Source organism: Colias eurytheme, chromosome 22 (assembly GCF_061535395.1).
Source record: "Colias eurytheme isolate Ceu_HAF_F1 chromosome 22, ilColEury1 Martin Lab GWU primary, whole genome shotgun sequence".
NCBI lineage: Eukaryota > Metazoa > Arthropoda > Insecta > Lepidoptera > Pieridae > Colias > Colias eurytheme.
Genome location: NC_143001.1, coordinates 2003366 through 2023548, shown reverse-complemented (window position 1 = coordinate 2023548; position 20183 = coordinate 2003366). Strand labels below are relative to the sequence as shown.

General features: G+C 31.0%; 1 protein-coding gene across 1 annotated transcript in view; it reads right to left on the bottom strand.

The window, feature by feature from the left end:
* LOC149898557 (protein Wnt-7b-like) overlaps positions 1–20183 on the bottom strand; it is a 76188-nt gene that overhangs the window by 34161 nt on the left and 21844 nt on the right. The window contains exon 2 of the mRNA XM_090115048.1: positions 13449–13697. Coding sequence (XP_089971174.1) covers positions 13449–13537 — 89 coding nt within the window. The 5' untranslated portion in view covers positions 13538–13697. The remainder of the gene's footprint in view (positions 1–13448; positions 13698–20183) is intronic.

Sequence of the window (20183 nt, the reverse complement as noted above, 5' to 3'; positions counted from 1 at the left end):
CAGCTTCATGTGGTTGTTGTAGTAAGTCACTGCTCTTATGATATTTATTGTATTAAAAACATCTATTATTGTAATTTGTAATTTGGATAGTTAATAAAAATGACATTCTATTAATTAGGTTTAAAGCTTTAATATTGCATTTCTCTTTAGTAACGATAGTCGTAAATCTATAAATAGGAAATCTCCCTCAACAATCTTAACTAACATTGGTTTCATACAAAATTCCCTGCGACCAAAAAGTATTACAACGTTCGAACAACCATAAAATTAAAAACAAAAGAACGACGCACGCGACGTCATCAATAAAAAATCCATAGAACGATATAAACAATCACTAATAGTCGAAAACAAGTGATAAATAAAACGGTATGTATTAAAGTAATCGTAAATTATATCATCACTGAACTAATGTGTATGTAATTTGTACTCGTTGCGTGTTTTAACATAAATCAATGGGGAGTTATTTTAATGAGCTTCGATAATTCCTATGTATCTAATGATAATATATCGCATTCGACTAATACATTCCGTTTTTTGTTGTGTTCCACTTGGTGTTTGGAATTGTTAATTCTTGGTTTACTTAATTGATGATTTTAATATGTATTTATAAAATATGATATGTGTTGAAATGTATATGTATGGGAATAAAAAATAAAAATACACAGATCATTTGATATTTATGTGCCTTCGTGATCATGAATAGTAAATTATTGGGAGTTTAAATTATTTGTTACTATTAATTGAAATCTATAATATAGTATTTAATACGAAATATTAAAAAAACTGTTGTAGGCTATACCTACTACAAGTAAAGATATTTGATTCACCATCTGCTTTTATACTTGAGCTTATAAAAAACTATGTATAATAAAATAACTTACATTACAAAAATTATTCCACTTTCATCTCTGGACAATGGCCGCCGAAACAAAAACCAAACTAGAACTAAACACCGGTACAAAGCAGCACAAATCTTTCTTACATAACAATAATTTTAATAGGAATTCGATTCCACGAGGTCCCATCTTGTCGAGACCACCTAGATTCCATTGTATTCTTAATTTTTCTTCCATTTTCAAATTCCTAGGCTATGCTTCTGGCTTTTTCTTTTTTTTTGCGTCGCGGTTGACAAAGGAGAAGGAATTTTGTTTATTTCATCGATGCCATTTTAAAATCGAACGGCTGAATAAATGGAGGTAGGAGAAAAATAATATAATCTGAAGACGGAGGCTCGTATTATCATAGATTAAATATAAAATAAATCAAAAATAAAGAAGTTAATTGTGAATATTGAATACGTAGACAGAGAAACCAATATAAGTACGATGTCCTTTTAGTAAGTGACAAAATAATACTCGAAGGCAGTAGAAAAAAGTAATCAGTCATACAAGTTAAAACTCAGAACTTACAATTTCATTAGTAAAATTTACATTACCAAATTAAGGTTGTTCTTAAATAGTCAACCCTGTTTTAGACAACTAGTAGATTATTTGGAGCAAGCATACTACATTGTGTTTTTGAAGTGAGCTCTATAAGCGAGTTGAGAGTAAAATTTCAAGGTCGCGTCATGGCAATACCGTCACGTCATGGAGTAAGGCGTCGATTTTGGTAAGTATCAATTCAATTCAATATTTTAATTTATGGCAGTACTGCGTTGCCAGTCTTTGAATATCGCCAAAGTTTCACTTTTGACGTGAGCTTGGCACACACGATCTTTTTCGATTACATAAATATTATACTATTTTATGTCAGATCATACTATTCCTAGTTACACTAGCTATATAAAAGCACCACAAATCCACGTCCCTCATTAGAGAACAAAAAAACGCAACCCAATACTCGTTAACAATATAACATTACTAACGACCGGACGGACAAAGCGACACGCCTCGTGGACTTTGCATTCATTAAGATGTGTCCTGCACGCTCTATTTTACCTTTGTTTCAATGTATGGCCGAAATAGGGGATTTAATGGAAGGAAAAATTGTTTATCTGTGAACATAAATGTTGATTATCTGTGGTTAAAAAGAACGCATTTTTTTGTCTATGGTCAGTTTTGTAAATCAGAGCATATTTTTTTAAGTACCTAGATAGGTATCAGTTTAGATAAACTAATGTTTTAAATACGAAAACCAGGTGAAATTATACTTATGTTGTCGTGCAAAAAAACTGCACCATAATTTGTATTTCTCTTCCGCTGAATATAGCCAGCGCCCAGCACTATTATAATTATTAAGGCTTGAATAACTGCATCCGTAAATAGTTCATTATAATTTTCCAATACAGAGTCACTAAAATGTTGTCACTTCAAATGAGAATCCCGCGAATTTTGACAGCTGTCAGTGACAAATAAGTAATAAGCATTTTTTTTATTTCAATGTATCGAAAATCGAAATACCTTTGTTGTAATGGAGAACATTGGACAATGAATATAGTTTGAATGTTTCTTCTACAACGAACTTTTAACAACACAAATCGTATTATTAAGTTTATCTTAAAGGTTTATCACACCTCTGAATAACATAAATTAATAATGTAAGTGTGATAAAGCCTTAAACGTATTCCGAGTAATTTATCTTGAGAACATTTTATTACTTTCAAATATGACTGGTAATAACATAATCTGTACAGATAATGCGTTCACAGGGGTAACAAACCTTTTCTATTTAGACATTAAAAAGTAAAAAAGCTCCTTTATGTAGTTTTATTAAAGAGTTATGAAGTAAAACATAATGTAGAATCTATTTTAGTATGGTTCTTCTTCTTCTTCTTCTTCTTTCTTTCAAATGGCAACTCCCGATCCCAGTGAGGATGGATTTTGCCAATGTCAAGTTTTGAACGGATGGTCAGTTTAAGTTAATGCTCATGTTAAACGTACTCTGTGCTGAGGAAAAATCACGGTTGAGATGATTCAGTTTCATTTACTCATAGACTTCTTACATGGAGCTGTATAACCTGACAAAGAACTAATATTAGGTAGTTATAGTTTTAGTATGGAAATTACACCGTCTTATTTTAACAGCGACATATAATAATTTTTTACAGGTATGAGTAGGTGGCGAGTGACCCAATAACAATTAAAAAATAATATACTTAATTGTTCCCCAGATACATGAAACATAACGGAAGAAATCAAAATATAAGCATCTTGAAATTAATTAGATTATTATTTACCATTAAAACATACATTTGAATATTTAAATATACAAAAAATTGTATCATTATTAACATATAATGTTTTTTATAAGCGAATACAAATTAATATAAAAAGTGATTGCTCTACGACCAAAGGTTTTACACACCTTGCTCGGACAGTTTATTAAGTTATCAGTTTCTAGTGTAATATAAGGAAAATTATTAAGGATTAAGAGGGTATCTATCGAACAAATCCTATTATTATAAGATGACGTCTTTAAATTATAATAATCAAGTTTTGGACCGACAACTTTTATAGAAAGGTGTGATATTCTTATTTGATTATAAGGATGGTCCTTCCAAAATGGTCAATATTACGTGTGTGTATGTGTGTGTGTATTAAAATAGTATTCACATGTTACATGTACATTGTATTATTCTGATTTTGCTTTATTACTATTTTATGAATAGTAACTTAATGTTTTAATTAATGAATAATGATTGGATCAGCACATTATGTTCCCACTGCTGGGACACGGGCCTCCCGTCAGAAGGGATCAGGCCGTAATCCACCATGCGTTCCAAGTGCGGGTTGTCAAACTTTTGAATTTCGATTCTTCGACATGCCTGTATCCTCATGATGTTTGATATCTACATAAGAACATCTACTGTATTATAGTTTAAACTTTTCACTGATACTCTATTAAACTGATAATTATACTATGGAGGTTCTGGCTATCTTACTCATCGTAAACTTGTATAAATATGTATACAAGTAAATTAAATAGAATTCATAAAATATGATGTTTAAGTCAGTTATTCAGACATTTCGCACGATTATACAGCAAATAGTATGGTTTATCTAAATTATTTGACAACTTATTGTAATCTGCATAATAATAGATACTGTAATATTTATGCGTCCTCTCGTACTGAAAATATGTTACTAAAGGTTATGTTTTGGAATTCAATATTCCATGTTTCCAATATTCATTTAGAGATATGATCATTGTTTACGAATTAATCACGATTAAAATATTAATTTTGTATTGGTTATTAATAATTTACCTATTGATAATATGTATATGGCATTATGAAAAGCATGTTTAATGTAGGTGGTTTATTTTTTGATATGTCGGGAGAATTTAAGAATCCTTTGTCAACAATTTATCTGCTTCATTTTGTGCTTTATTATAAGACTAGATTTCCGCCCGCGGCTTCGTCCGCGTTTTCAAACTTCAAAGGAAAACCCGCATAGTTCCCGTGGGATTTCCGGGATAAAACCTATCCTATGTGTTAATCCAAGTTACCCTCTATATGTGTGCTAAATTTCATTGTAATCGGTTCAGTAGTTTTTACGTGAAAGAGTAACAAACATCCATACATCCATACATCCTTACAAACTTTCGCCTTTATAATAGTACTATATAGATGTTATTACTACTTACTAAATAATAACCTACCACATAATATTAAGGAACCTGCGTGATTTTCAAATCATACCTGTTATATTACTGTATATTAAAAGAAGTGACGCAAATAACATGATTATAAAATAAATGGATGATACATAAAATAAGTTTGTAGTTTTTTTACAGCTTAAAAAAAAAGTTAAAAGGTTCATTTTATATAGGCCTTCAGTCAGTCAGTCATTAGCATGACTCGAGATATACTCGTGACTCAAGTAAGGCCGGGTTTCTATTTAATTCCTATAACTGTCTCGTAAGGTCCATTTATTGTTGAAACATAAGGTGTATTCTATATATAAATGATATATTTTAAAAGCTTAAAAATACGCTTAAATTCATGACATTATTGTAATGTGACCGATCCTTGATAAGTGTACAAAGTTTGGATTAAAACTCTCCGTTTAAACTTGGTCAAAATTGAGTCTAAAGAAGTCAATTAACATACAAATAAATAATTTGGAAAATCCAAAAGTGCACGCCTCATAATTTTTTTTTAATAAATATTTATTAATTATTATTTTTGTTTATTTAATAACAATTAAACCACATCGAATCAGACCCTGAAAAATGAAAGGGTTCTATTCCTGAGCATACTCAAGCGTAAGAGAAAAAAAAAGACTCGATTAGTAAAGTATTTCGGTCGCTATCGTGTTAACAAGAAAAAGGATCCGCACATACAGACACACGGACGTCCAAGACAGAACTTTTTTAAACTGTTTTTTAACTAGTTTAAATAACAAAAATGACATCAAAAATATCATGAACGTTAAAAATAGTGTTTTTTCTTAATATGTGTGTGTATGTATTATCTTACAAGTGCAATGTATGATACATAAAGACATTTTAAGTTTGAAAAATCAGATGTTTTGCGCGAAGTGACAGTAGTACCCACCTCAACGCTTCGCTTATGAGGCGTGCAAAACGTGTTAGGAATTCAGCACGATTCAGATTTTTATTTACATGTAGTAATGAAGAAACCTTCAAGATTTTTTATGAATAGTGTCTACAAGATTTTTCATACAAAAAGGAGAAATTCTAAACACTAATAACAAAGCTTCTCAAATTATTCCGACTTACTAACGCCCACCTGATATCCCGTGTAATTAACATTTAATAATTTGTCATAAACCGTCATCGAACCGGCAGTTATTTAATAGCGAATGATTCACTGTTAGATTGGAAGGATTTAAATGCTTTATTAAAGGTATTATTTTTTTAAGGAATGCTTATGTGGAATTGAAAATAAAGGAAGGAAATACCTCTATTTCCAAATGCACATATAAATAAAACCAACCATAATAAAATTGATACAATATGGATACAATCGGAATTTTATGCGAGTGTCGGCACAGTTAAATACAGTAATATGTAGGAAGAGTGTAATGAAGGACTTAGGACGTAGGATAACTTTGATTGCAACGAGCAATCTACACAGGACATAATAATACATAATTATATATAACTAGCGGTCCGCCCCGGCTTCGCCCGTGGTACATATGAAAAATAGATGTTGGCCGATTCTCAGACTTACCCGATATATGCACAGAAAATTTCATGAGAATCGGTCCATCCGTTTCGGAGGAGTATGCAGACTAACATTGTGACACGAGAATTTTATATATAAGACTAGCGGTCCGCCCCGGCTTCGCCCGTGGTACATATGAAAAATAGATGTTGGCCGATTCTCAGACTTACCCGATATGCACAGAAAATTTCATGAGAATCGGTCCACCCGTTACGGAGGAGTATGCAGACTAACATTGTGACACGAGAATTTTATATATAAGAAAGATTAATGCTGTGTGTATAATGTACGTTACATGCGAAAACTCAATTATACCATTAATAAAAATACACTCAGATCTATTTAATAAATAAAAATACGCTACGGGTCATCTTGTAATTATGTTGACGTGATAGTAATAAACATGGATGTTTTCGTGATGCATATTTCATTCGATGCGTGCAGTGGAGAGAGAAAGTCGTTAGGATGATAAGGTCAAATTTCGATGGTTGGATCTGTTATATTGTTATATTTATTGTGTACTGACTTTTATAGATAGTGCTATGCTATGAGTATGTTATCTCTGTGTGAACAGGAGCCCAGAAGGAGTAACTAAAATGAAAAAAAAAAATGTTTCAATGAAGATAATAAAAAAATTTCAGTTATAAACAGTCGTTAGTAAACATTAAACAAGCTTATAAATTAAGCATGTTTTTGTTTGATTGATTTTTTTAATAATGCAGTGCTTACCTATAAAAAAAATTAAGTATTATATTTTCCCCCATTTAATTTGAATTTGAATAACAAAAATTATAACATGAGTCATTCATGCCTCAGCCACAGTATAAATATTTTAATATTTTTAGACTGTGCCTCAGCCCTCAGCCTAATAAAATATCTGTCTAAATTCCCTATTAGCTAGAATTTTAATGTGTTTATAAAATTTAGTTCATGTTACAAAATGAATGAAATATTTTGATAGCTTCCGAGAAGATTACCGACCGCCATGATTTAATCTAAATTCTTGGATCATTAAAATATTTGCGTTATTGTTCTGTTGCTTCTTGGAAATGTAATTTTCGTTTTAGAAGGAAAATTTATATTTAAATTATATGCAAGCGTTTAAGATAACATTTGAAATCTATACTCAATTAACCTATCTACATAGAATGTATTCCTTTTTTATGTACAAATTTATAAGAATTTATCAGACTACTTTTACTAATAAACATAGGTTTTCAAAAGTAAGATTTTAACTATACATAAATATAAGGTGCATATTTCCTGATATTTGCTAAAGTTCAACGACATTGTTTTATAATAAAAAATTGGCGAAAATTATTTTTAAATACCGTAAACAAAAACGTGTCAAAAAGAATTCCATTCGAATTTTAAATTACCCGCGAAACGATGACAGCTGCCTCGAAACTAAAGACTGGTTATATCGACGAAAAAAAAAAAATACATTCACTGCATACGCACATAGTACAAAAAAATATTCAGTGTGATAATTTCCTTCCTATTTATTTAAGTAATACGTGAGTTACACAAGCACCGTAATTTATCGTGACTATACAATTTTATACGTCACTTTCGATACGTGAATGACAGGAATAATGTTTAAGGCTCCTTCCATACTTTATCTATTCTCCATTTTTTATTTTAGAAAAAAGTTCAAAAGAAAGAAAGATGTATTCGCCAAAATATTCATATAATAAGGAAGACTAGCTTATTATGTAACCAAAAAGCTTTGCTAAGAATATAATTATTATAGATTTTAAACTAAGCTAGGCTGTATGCATTTCATCCTTTGCCCCCTTAATGATTGTATCTTACAAAAAAAAGTAAGTAGCTACTTTTTTTCCTTGTCAAATAGATGATACCACAGGCTATGATACTATCCTGTTAACAGTTAACACGAACAAGTCGTCAAAAAGATTAAAACATGCTCCAGAATTGATGGAATATTGTTATTAATTATAACTTTACGATTTACATCGACAATGTCACGGTTTGTAGTTTATTGGTTGTATTTTATGCAGATTCGAACATGTTTTCCGTAATATAAATTGAAATGAAACGTATCTAATTCAAGTGCTGATTGCGGAGTGTAAGAGATGGTGATCTATTATTTATGGTAACTTATCCTGCTTCATATTTCCTATGATATAATGTATAATATTACTAGCTTTCCGCCCGCGGCTTCGCCCGCATTTTCAAAGATAAGCCCGCATAGTTCCCGTTCCCGTGGGATTTCCGGGATAAAACCTATCCTATGTGTTAATCCAAGTTACCCTCTATATGTGTGCTAAATTTTATTGTAATCGGTTCAGTAGTTTTTACGTGAAAGAGTAACAAACATCCATACATCCATACAAACTTTCGCCTTTATAATAGTATTAAGATATTAAGATAACAATTATTTATTATTCTATTCTGTCTGAATACTGGACTTTTTATTGTATTTGTTTTTATTGTATTTTATGTATTTCGAAGGTGAATTGCTATATTTGCTTTGTTTTATCTGGTTTGCTTTGCCAAGTAATAAATTTACCATCATAGTTTTCATTCGATTGATTTTATCTCTTTTTATAGCACTCGTGAGATATGGCTATTTTTTCATAATTATTCTGATGATATTTAATTTTCTATAGGGGTATGAATAATTTAATTTATTATCTTTGAAAAACGCATGTGTACCTACCTATTATTTTTTATTTTGCAGATGACGAAGAAATGTTACCGTTGTGAGAATCAAGTTTATATGAGCTTGTAAAAGATCTAAAGACTGATAGCTAAACAATTAGTATTACTATTTACTACGTGTTAATAAAGACATTATATATAAAATTTCGATTTAAAGCTTGATTCAGCTCTTCGCCTATCCTGCGCAGATTGTAGGCGGGGCTTAGATACTTCAAAATGATCTGTCAATTTTGAAAATAGAATACATATCTTTAACGCCAAGGGTTAAGGCAGATTATGCATTGTGAAACTGTAAAGGTGATTACACACTATGTCAAAATACGTTCGGAAAGGATTGACAGTAATGATGGGTTGATCGTTGGCGTTGAGAAACTTAAAGTAACTTAAATGTGCTTAAAGTTAGACGCGGTGAGTAACTTGATGATTCAGTTATAGACCTATTTTACCGTTGTTCAACTTGGCTTAATGCTGGTGTCAATCAGCTATCAAATAATTTTTTAATCTATATTTGATGTGTGGTACTTAATTTTTGTATCTGATTTATGTTAGTGTTGATTTACACTTTATTATGTTGTTTGGTTAAATCTTAATATATATAAATCTCGTGTCACAATGTTTGTCCTCAATGGACTCCTAAACCACTTAACCGATTATAATAAAATTAGCACACCATGTGCAGTTCAATCCAACTTGTGAGATAGGATAGTTTAAACATGTAGGTACCACGGGCGAAGCCGGGGCGGACCGCTAGTATCTAAATAAATCATAAGAATATTATTCATTAATAAAAAATATCTCTCAACTTCAGACTGCTTTACAATATTATATGGTCATACATTAACAAAATTAATAACGAAAACCTCTTTATGTACACAAATATAATATTAATTGGGAGCCCTTCGTAGGACCTATTAAAATACATGTACATAATTATGCATATTGATAAATTTTCGCAGTCCCAGATTAATATGTTCCTGAAATATTCGCAAATATTTATTATAAACTAGCGGTCCGCCGCGGCTTCGCCCGTGGTACATATTTCGCAATAAAAAGTAACCTCCTTTCTCGGGTATCAAAATATCTCCATACCAAATTTCATGCAAATTGGTTCAGTAGTTTAGGCGTGATTGAGTAACAGACAGACAGACATACAGAGTTACTTTCGCATTTATAATATTAGTATGGATTCGCAGTACATAGGTACATACATACATACTCCATACAAACCAAGCGCCCATTTATCAAAGACTTACCGTGAATAAATACTTTCAAGCAATCATAATATCAAGTTAACAAGCATCTTCTCATTCATGTCTCATAAAGGTATAATGATCAAAAGATTCGCATGTTTGTTTTGGCATACCGTTGTACAAATATAAAAACCCTTAGTAATATTTACTTATTCTTTGAGCAAGTTATGACGGTAAAACGTACTAAGGTATTTACGTACTAAGTAATTTAATAAAAATGTACAAATAACCAGTCTAATATTTTTTAAGATGCTGATTTTGTGTGATTACATTTTTGTGGTATACCGAAATGTTATTTTTTTCGAACTTATAAATAGTTGAATAAAACCAAATGAACAATTCATATAACGATAATATTATATATAATCATAATTTAACCAAAAAACATACACATATTTTATTCGGCAGAAACACTTTTCCGAATCTAATATGTCCTTTCAAAAGTGCTTCTAAATCTATTGTAACCATTTGCATACACTTACAACAGTAGAAATACACGTTTAATATAAAATCCTACAGAACCCACTACACATATTACCTACTGCACTCCTGCCCATCTTTTTTACTATTGAAAATTGGCTCGTATCAGATTTATTGTACGTAATTATAGGGTGCCGTTATTATACTCCAATATCCTTTTGAACTGTTCACGTTTTTGTGAACATTAATAAGACGTAATGATGGATGTCTGCTTTTTATTTCGTTACACCATATTTTAAAGGTTCAGGTAGCTGATGAGAGCAGACGGAAAAAGTGGATGTGTATATTCGCAATTTAATGTAAATGTAAGGCGTGGAAGTTTTGATGAGATTTGATTTATAAGTACATAGTAAGAAGTAGTTTTTTTGGTGAATGTTAGAGCTCAGAGCGAGGCTTTAATTCTTGGAGGAGGAAAAATTGGTTAAAACAACGCGAAATGTTGATCAAGTAATAGTGTAGAGTAATTGGTTCGAAATAAACGAAGGAATAAAATGAATCCTTTCTGTTTTAAATGCAAACCTTTATAAGAAATCAGTTTTCCAATATAGTGATGTTGAACTTTTTTTTTTATGTATATAGGTCGGCAAACGAGCTTGCGCGTAAAAAAAAAATATTCTTCGGATTTAAAGTCGTAATATAAATATTCTCGGTATCTAATTCGAACTAATTCGAACAATTCAATGAAATACATATATATTGTATTTTCTCGCGCTTTCCTTGTATTTATATATTCGATTTATCTTTATTTAAGTTTTCTGGTACGACTGTAAATGTTCAAAATATATAAGGATTCTGTAAACTTTAGGAGCACTTATTAAAGACAGATTTATAAGCACTAAGAGGAGGAGCATAAAATTCTATTTGCAAGTTGTTCATTACAATATATTGCAAGGTCTGTTGTGTATTGTTTTCTCCAGTCAGATAATTCTACAGACTGTAAAAACTAGGTACGATTTTTGTGCATACAATGTTTCTTCAGGGAAATTTCTTGGCAAGGTTTATGCGGCGTTGTTCCGTCTTGGTCGCAGTTTGGAGTTAAATTATTAACGATTATTATTATTTATTGTAACTCTTGTCACTGTTTGTTGGATGTCTTGCTTTATGGGTAACTTGTTTTCTATACAGGATGTTTTATGTAGCGTTGCCAGCTTTTTATTTTACTGAATATTTGCATGTTTTTCTTCTTAATTTAACTTAAAGGAATGAATGAAAAATACTTTATTGTACACCTTATAGAATACATTTTACAAACTTAACAATGTAATATAACAATGTACAGTAGGCAGCCTTATCGCTGGCAGCGATCTCTACCAGGCAACCCAGAAAAGACGAGGAAAAAATATCTAGTTTGTCATGAAATATAATTAATGCTGTCCATATTATTTACTATGATACATTAAATTAATCCTGTGTTATTTATGAGGTTTGTATTTATTTTAATAACTCAGGCCCCGGAATCACAGACACAATAGAAAATCCATTGTGTCGTGGACCGATCGGGCCGTTCCGGGCTCAATGGGTTAATTTTATCTTAATATGTGTTTCTACTTTTATCTGTTATTCGACATACCACAATCTATAATATAAAAATGAATCCCAAAATGTGTTGGTAAGCGCATAACTTGAAAACGGCTGAACCGATTTCGATAATTCTTTTTTTATTATATTCCTTGAAGTACGAGGATGGTTCTTATGTAGAGAAAACGTAAATATGTACCACGGGCGAAGCCGGGGCGGACCGCTAGTATTAAATATTATTATACATGAAAACGACTGAAAATAATTGAGAGATCACTTTGCAATCATAGAAGTATAATATTATGTCAGCACGCACGCTGACAAAGATTTTATAAACAGAAGAAAAAGAGCTAGAAAATATGAAATAGTGTGATTGCCTTTTTCTACCCTGTAAGGAGTTGCAAATAAACAATCAATGTTTCCAATAAAATAAAAAGTAATTAAGTCAATGAAATAAAAAGTGCATTAACCCTAAACAGCTGTTGGTAGCAACGACCGTCCATACTTGGTTATTTGGCTGTGTTATAAATGGCGTATTTTGGAAATAAAGAGACATTAAGTTTATCGTATTGCCGTTTTTGGTTAGTGATTTTTATTGCTACAACTTTTACTCCAAAAAGGTGTTAAAGTTTATTTATATGAATGGTAAAGAAGAAACCACTGAACTTGACCAGCTGCAGCTTGGTTAATTCTGGTACGAATCTTTATAAATGATGCCTCTAATACATTTCAAAAAGGAGGTTCAAATAATATTGAATTAATGAATATAATCTAAACAAGCTTTTTTAATGATAAACTACAATATTAAGCAGCGTACCTATGTGAGGATGAAAAATGCCTGACTGAAGAAAAGCTCGACAAGTCTAGCTTTCATCTACCGCATGAAGTTAAAATAAATACTTTTTTAAGTTTTGAAAAATAAATACGTCAGTAATAAATACGACTGTATGTCTAAAAGGGTGATTCATCTAAACGAGAATAGAAATTCGAAGGATATATACTGAGTAGTTATTGTTTGGTTTTCCTATAGAAAAAAAGAAAACTTTTTAATTCCTAGAATGTAAAATTACTATCTAAAAGAAGCGTAAGTGCCGAGCACACGTGTCAGAAGTGAAACTTCTTTCGCAAGATTCAATGATTCCAAAATCGTCCTTACTCCATGACATGACGGTATTGCCATGACGGGACCTTGATATTTTAACCTCAACGCGACTAAACAAGTTCACTTCAACGATAAAAAATACGATCTCTTGTTTTACCTGAAGCTATAAATTATTCTTGTATTAAATCTGCTCTACACACACAGTTTCAATTGACAATTATTACCAAGCACAAATAAGTCGGTGTAATTTTCTAAAAAAATAAGTCGAGTTTCGGGAGCTTACCTCACGCAGAGAAGTATAGGCAGTAAATACAGGAATCTCTGGACGTTCGTCGCGTATACTTTGCTCGCGCGACGCACGCATGTGACCATGTTTCACATCCTTATATGTTGATTATTATCGTTTTAAACACATTATCACTGGCTTGGTTCACTTGCACTTGAATTATGGTCATCGTCGCACTTTTGTTTGTGTAGCGCAGTTTTTAGGGCATGTCGTTCGATTGAAGATGGCAGGATCTGCGATGTTTACCTGTAAGTTAATAAATTCTATTAATGTTGGTATTACCTATAGAATTATTTATCTGTGTTACCAAATGCTTTTAGCCGACTTCAAAAAAGGAGGAGGTTATCAATTCGGCCGGTATATTTTGACGAATTATTTATTTATAGCTACTACACACATCGGACACCAGCCTCTCACAAATGTTAGTTATAAGATATCTAATCTAATATCTAATACATATTTATATTATAAAGGCGAAAGTTTGTAAGGATGTATGGATGTATGGATGTATGGATGTATGGAGGTTTGTTACTCTTTCACGGAAAAACTACTGAACCGATTACAATGAAATTTAGCACACATATAGAGGGTAACTTGGATTAACACATAGGATAGTTTTTATCCCGGAAATCCCACGGGAACGTGAACTATGCGGGTTTTCCTTTGCAAACGCGGGCGAAGCCGCGGGCGGAAATCTAGTAAATTAATAATGTACTTATGTGTTAAACTATTTGTGTTGAGAAAAATTAAATAAATTTATTCCTACATATTTTTATCAGCTACAACTTTCATGTTTAAGTATCACGTATTTACTTGAATGGGTCTGTTTATTATTACTTCATGAATGTTTTCAACGTCATGGAAGTGGTTATTCATAAAAATTTTGAGTCGTGGTTTCATTATTAGAACGTATTATGATCATAAACTAGGTATATAAATATGTAGAGTAGGTTAAATAAATACATAATATATTATATCTAGCAGATTTATCTATTGTAGGTATCCAATACCAACACGCTGAAAACATGTAATCTACGTAAGTATTATTTTCTAAAATATTTTTCAAAAGTGGACACTAGTGTTTTTTATCAAGAAAGAATTCGTCTTAAATTGAGATTATCCTTTCAGTAATGTTAGAAGACTAAATTTGGAAGCATCCATCATGTACAGAATCATAATATTTAAACTAATACATATTATAAATGCGAAAGTTTGTGAGTATGTATGGATGTTTGTTACTCTTTCACGCAAATACTACTGAACCGATTACAATTAAATTAAGCGCCACTATAATTATGTGCGTAACTTGGATTAAGGCATAGAATTATTTTATTCGAAAACCCCACAATATATGCGGGTTTTTCTTCGAAAACGCGGGCGAGGCAGCGGGCGGAAAGCTAGTTTTTAATAATTTAGATACGTTAATGATAAATCCTTTATTTAAAATTATTTTAAAAACTTAGTTTAGCTATTGTCACTTTTCCCGCCAATATCATTATGCGGCATAGATTACACAATTGTCACCGTCACGCTTGTCACAGATCCATTCACGATTATTTCACAGTTATTCTGATTTACATATTTTGATACAATTTATCTGTGCCTTTAGTGGAATAGTATTTAGATAGATTGTACGTTTATTAAAACGAATAATAACGTAGAAGTTGGTAAATAATTATATATTTTAGTTTTTTAAACCTAACGGTTTCTTCTTGAATTTGTGTGCCTAATTGTTTTCATAAAAATATAAAAATAATAAATAATTTTCTTAACTATTTAATTTTTTTTATAAATTTCTGCTATTTCATATTTCTAGTTATTGAAACTTACACACAACTGCGTTATTCATGAGTTATAAAATAACAGAATTTCGTGAAGTTTTTGATATAAATTTTTTTACAAAAATAACGATTCCAAATAAAAATATATTTTTATACAATAAACACATTTTCCATACATTATAATCTAATAATAAATAACTCAAAGGATGGGTCACGTATCCACTCTGTCAAACATCTCTGAAGTATTGAATAAGATACTAAGACTTTCGTTTTCAAGCCCACGTTAGATCGTGAAACTGCAATATTTGTGCAATACATTATCACTGTTTAGTACTGATTGTTGCGTTTATTTGTTGCGTCTTACATGTGTTATCTAGATGTGTCTGTGAAGTCTGTGAATGTTATACGAAATATTGCAGAATTATAAAACAAAAGATTACGCAGAACGTAACGTAACGCTATTGATTTTTAAAGTGGAGTCAGCTTATTGCTTTCAATTTTTAGGTGCATTAAGGGCAGAATTTGTGTACGTTTTCACAAATACCAGGAAAATTGACAACAAATAGTTTTATCATACAATTTTTATTTTTATTGATGGGTTTTAGCCGTTTACCTAAAAAAATCATAATTTGGATAACAAAACTATCCTTTTACTTAACTCTTTGGAGAAAAGATGTGTACAATAAAAACACATTTTAGAAAAAATAAAGAATGATTATAAACAAGAATATTTTAACAATTTAATCCGTACAAGTCAAGTACCGTAAGAAAGTTGGACAATCTATGCAATGATATAAACAACATTACCACAGATTATATTTGTGACGAAAAAGCGCTGCAGTAATCGAAGCTTAGCTTAATTATTGGCTATTTGGATACAAGCGAGATGCTTTCCATGTTGGCTTATCTGGCTTGTTGGACACGCTGTTTACACGATAGCCAGGGCCGGATTGAAGAATATTTATTTTTATGAAATTTAGTTTTTATAAAAACATTTATTTTTATATTTTATCTATTCATAGATGGTAAATCTAATTCAAAAGAAGGTACTACAAACAAATTACCTATTGGATGGTACGTTTTATGTGAACGTCGGAGAGTTCACATTAGTCGTTGCATACTTATTTTATTGAAGTCAAAATATGTCTCTCTGTCAAAGAAGTTATATATTTTGTACATTTCGTTCGATTTGTGATTGATAAACAACCAAATCTCACGTTATATCATATAGGTTCATCCATCTATTTCACGTTCATGAATATGTATTTCAAGCTCAGTACATATCAATCTAATAGAAAACGCTTGTATCCAATAAAGATAATATAATGTATAACTTATGAGTAATCCTGAATGAAAGTGCGCCCCTGTATTCAAGAAACAATAAATTTACAAGGTCAATTTACTTATTATTACGTTTATTCCAATCTTTACATGAAAACACCATTACTGGGCGTGTAATCGACAAAATACTATAATGTTCTATTATAAGTTATTTAGTTAATCTGATTATTCATAAAATATTGAACTAAGACCAAATTGATTTGCGTTAAGACTCAAATATATTGCGATAGTCTAAAGATTATATGTTTTGTAATAATTATTAATAGTGTATGTTAATTTGTGATGGATAAATGTTTGTTTCTTAATCATATTTTAGTATCTGTCATTATTATTAAAATATAGTTATTATATCAAGGAAAAGAAGGTATATGTGGCTGTCACCTTAATTAAAACAGTACTAATTGATATTTATATAATAAACATTAAATATTTTCACAATACCGAGATTATTAACAAACGAGATTAATAGCTGGGCCCGCGGTTTAATCTACATTACTCCGCTCTTATTGGACTGAGCTTCAGCTTGAAATATTGACACAGCAATGGATATCTATTTCCCTGCACCTATAAATATAAAGCAAAAATTACTTCTTCAGTAACACTTAATGATCTAAGTCTGTAACACACCTACAACCGTCTTGTGGGTGATTATGGGCGGCGCCAATCATCGCATATCCAGTGACGCGTCAGCTCGTTTGCCCGCTAATACATAAAAAAAATGTGTGCGTGTACTAGTGTAGTGTGTACACACGTAAGAAGTAAAACTTCTTTATGACCATATTTTTCAAAAAAATAATTTACTTTAAGCAACTTTACAGAAATACGTCGAATCACGCGTGGTAGGGAGAAAAAAAAGATGGCGCGTAACGCAAAAATGTCACGCGTAACGAAAAAATGTTACACCAAATTTTTTTCCAACCCCGATAAAGAAGTTTCACTTCAACAACACGCAAAAAGTAAAACCATAACTTAAAGACAACTCAAAACAACATAAACACATAATAATAATACAAAGCACTTATCACAACATTCAATCACGATGCAAGTTAATTTATCGTTTCAAAATTCACATAATTCCGAGCGTAATGCATATAAAATTCAAAGTTGACTCACAAACCCGTAATAATTCACAAAAACACGTATGTATTACAAATTGTCAAATCGCTTTTTGCCTCCCAAATTCAACTTTGGTTATGATATAAAAATTTATAAGGTGCGCGGGAACGTCAAAGAATAGCATCGCCTTATTTGGGCAGAAAACATTTTGATAAACATACTGGAGACAAGGTATGTCGTGAACACATGTCTGCGAAATTGAAATCTTTTGGAGTTTGGGATTTTTATTATATGATAGTCGTGCTAGTTCTAATAATTGTAGACAATCATCGAGAGTATGATATTACCTACTTCCGTAGATACATATTTTTAATAGAACATCCAAAAAGACTGGTTGTTTGTCCTAAAATGAATCGAAACTAAATTGCGTATAACTTGGTGATGGATAGTAATAATCATATGTATATCATCATCATCAGGCAATAAGTAATATTTTTACTTAACAATGAAATGTTTATTATAATACCTATGTTAATAATCACTTTGATTATATTACATACGTCGAGTATAATTAGTCAAATTCATTAATATTCGATATCTTTTCATTCTAACCTTATATAATTTAACTGTTGTACACATATCTATGCTTAAATTAAGTAAAATATGGTAATATAGAGATATGAAATTTGTATGAACAACAACCGCGGCGCTATACACAGCGAGCGAAGCGTGGGTGTTACAATAAATATAACACAGAGAATTAGAAATTACATAACAATATAAATGACGCGTCACTAGTCTAAAACAATTTACTTAATACAGAAACTAAATAATATATTAAATAAGATTTTACAACTTGATTATGGCTTGCCTTGTACAGTTACAGCAAAACGCCGTGCGTTACTTAAACTTTGGTGTTATTGTAGTCCACTGGTATAGCTTTGCTATTGGAAGCTATACTTTTAGCACATTAATGAGATAATTGATTAATCAGCCAAGTTAATGTAAAAGCCCTGGCTTTATACTGTGAAACTATAAAAAAAAAATAATATCATACAAATAAAATTAACTGAAAATATAGCGTACATAATATTATGTTACTAAAGAATATTGTAGATAGTTACTAGAGAAAGAATTAACATCCCTAATTAGTACTAGATAATTAGTCCCTAGTCCTTCTATACGAACTCAAAAACTTTACTTCTTAATAAAATTAGCATTGATTTTGATATATTTAAAATAACACCCTTCAAACATATTCTATCCTATAAAGGATCACAAACCTAACCAAGCCGGACTTGTCGCTCCAAAATCTCAATGATACAAAATATTCCTATTACCTGTGATCTCTGATACTGTAACAATCGCAGTGACTTATGGCCAGTAGTTTGATAAACGATTCACTGCACGATACAAGTGGTGTAAATAGGGCATTTGACTTGGAGGCATAGGCCCTGTTTAGTATTTGACGTTTTAAACATAATTCTCGGACCTTCTAGTATATATTATATAATACACCCGCCTTACTTCCGCGTATAGTGAATTCTATAAACAGAAACAAAAAGTTTGGAAAATCCAAAAGTGCACGACTCATAATGCTCATTTAATTATGAAATATAAAAAAATATATATATATATATAGATATACAGTCTTGTAGTTTTCGTTTTTTATTATACGACACTGAATTAATTAATCATTCGCATTCAGTGACCTACAATCGTCGATTAGAATATTAAAAAAAAATTTTAACTCAAATGATGGATTTTTTCACAAGTTATAGTGTTTTCAGGTTTCACACATGACGGACAGGAAAATTTTTTTACCTATTTCGGTGTTTTTTTCCAATTCTATTGAAGTAAATCAATTTTTAAAAAGTATGGGATTAATCTCCATTAAATTATCTCGACAATAGTATGCAAAATATCTTGATTCCGTGAACTAACAAGGCTATAATAATAAGAATAGCTGCAAAAATGAGACGAAAAAAATTTTTCGATCGTAAAGCACTCTCTGATGCTTCGCATCATGAGTCGTGCAATTGGGATAAACTATTCATTTTGTCGGTACTATATACATAATCTAGTTCCCGTGATAATTAAAATTATATTAACATCTCTACTCGTTTTTCCACCACCACATTTTAAAACGGTTTCCAATTGTTATTATGAAAGTTTATAAAAGATGTAAATTCGTTCGTAGATATAAATTACGTAGATAGGTAAGATAACAATAATCTCTACATGGTTAGGGCCTCTAATAGGTTAAATGCGGCCCTGGCTAACATCGAAAGTAAAGTAAAATATCTTTTGTGTCATCTTGGCTAGTTTAAATTACACCCCGGACACTCCATACAAAATTATCGTTTTGACAGTCACACTGTAGAGACTGCAAATGTGTGTGTTAACGCTTTATGGTTGGCACATTTTTGACTAGCGTAAAAAAAAATTCGCATTTTTCTGATGAAATACATCCGTAAACAGCACAATATCTAACCATTTTCAACGAAAAACGATAATCACAAATCCAAAATAATAAAATTACTTTAAGTCAATT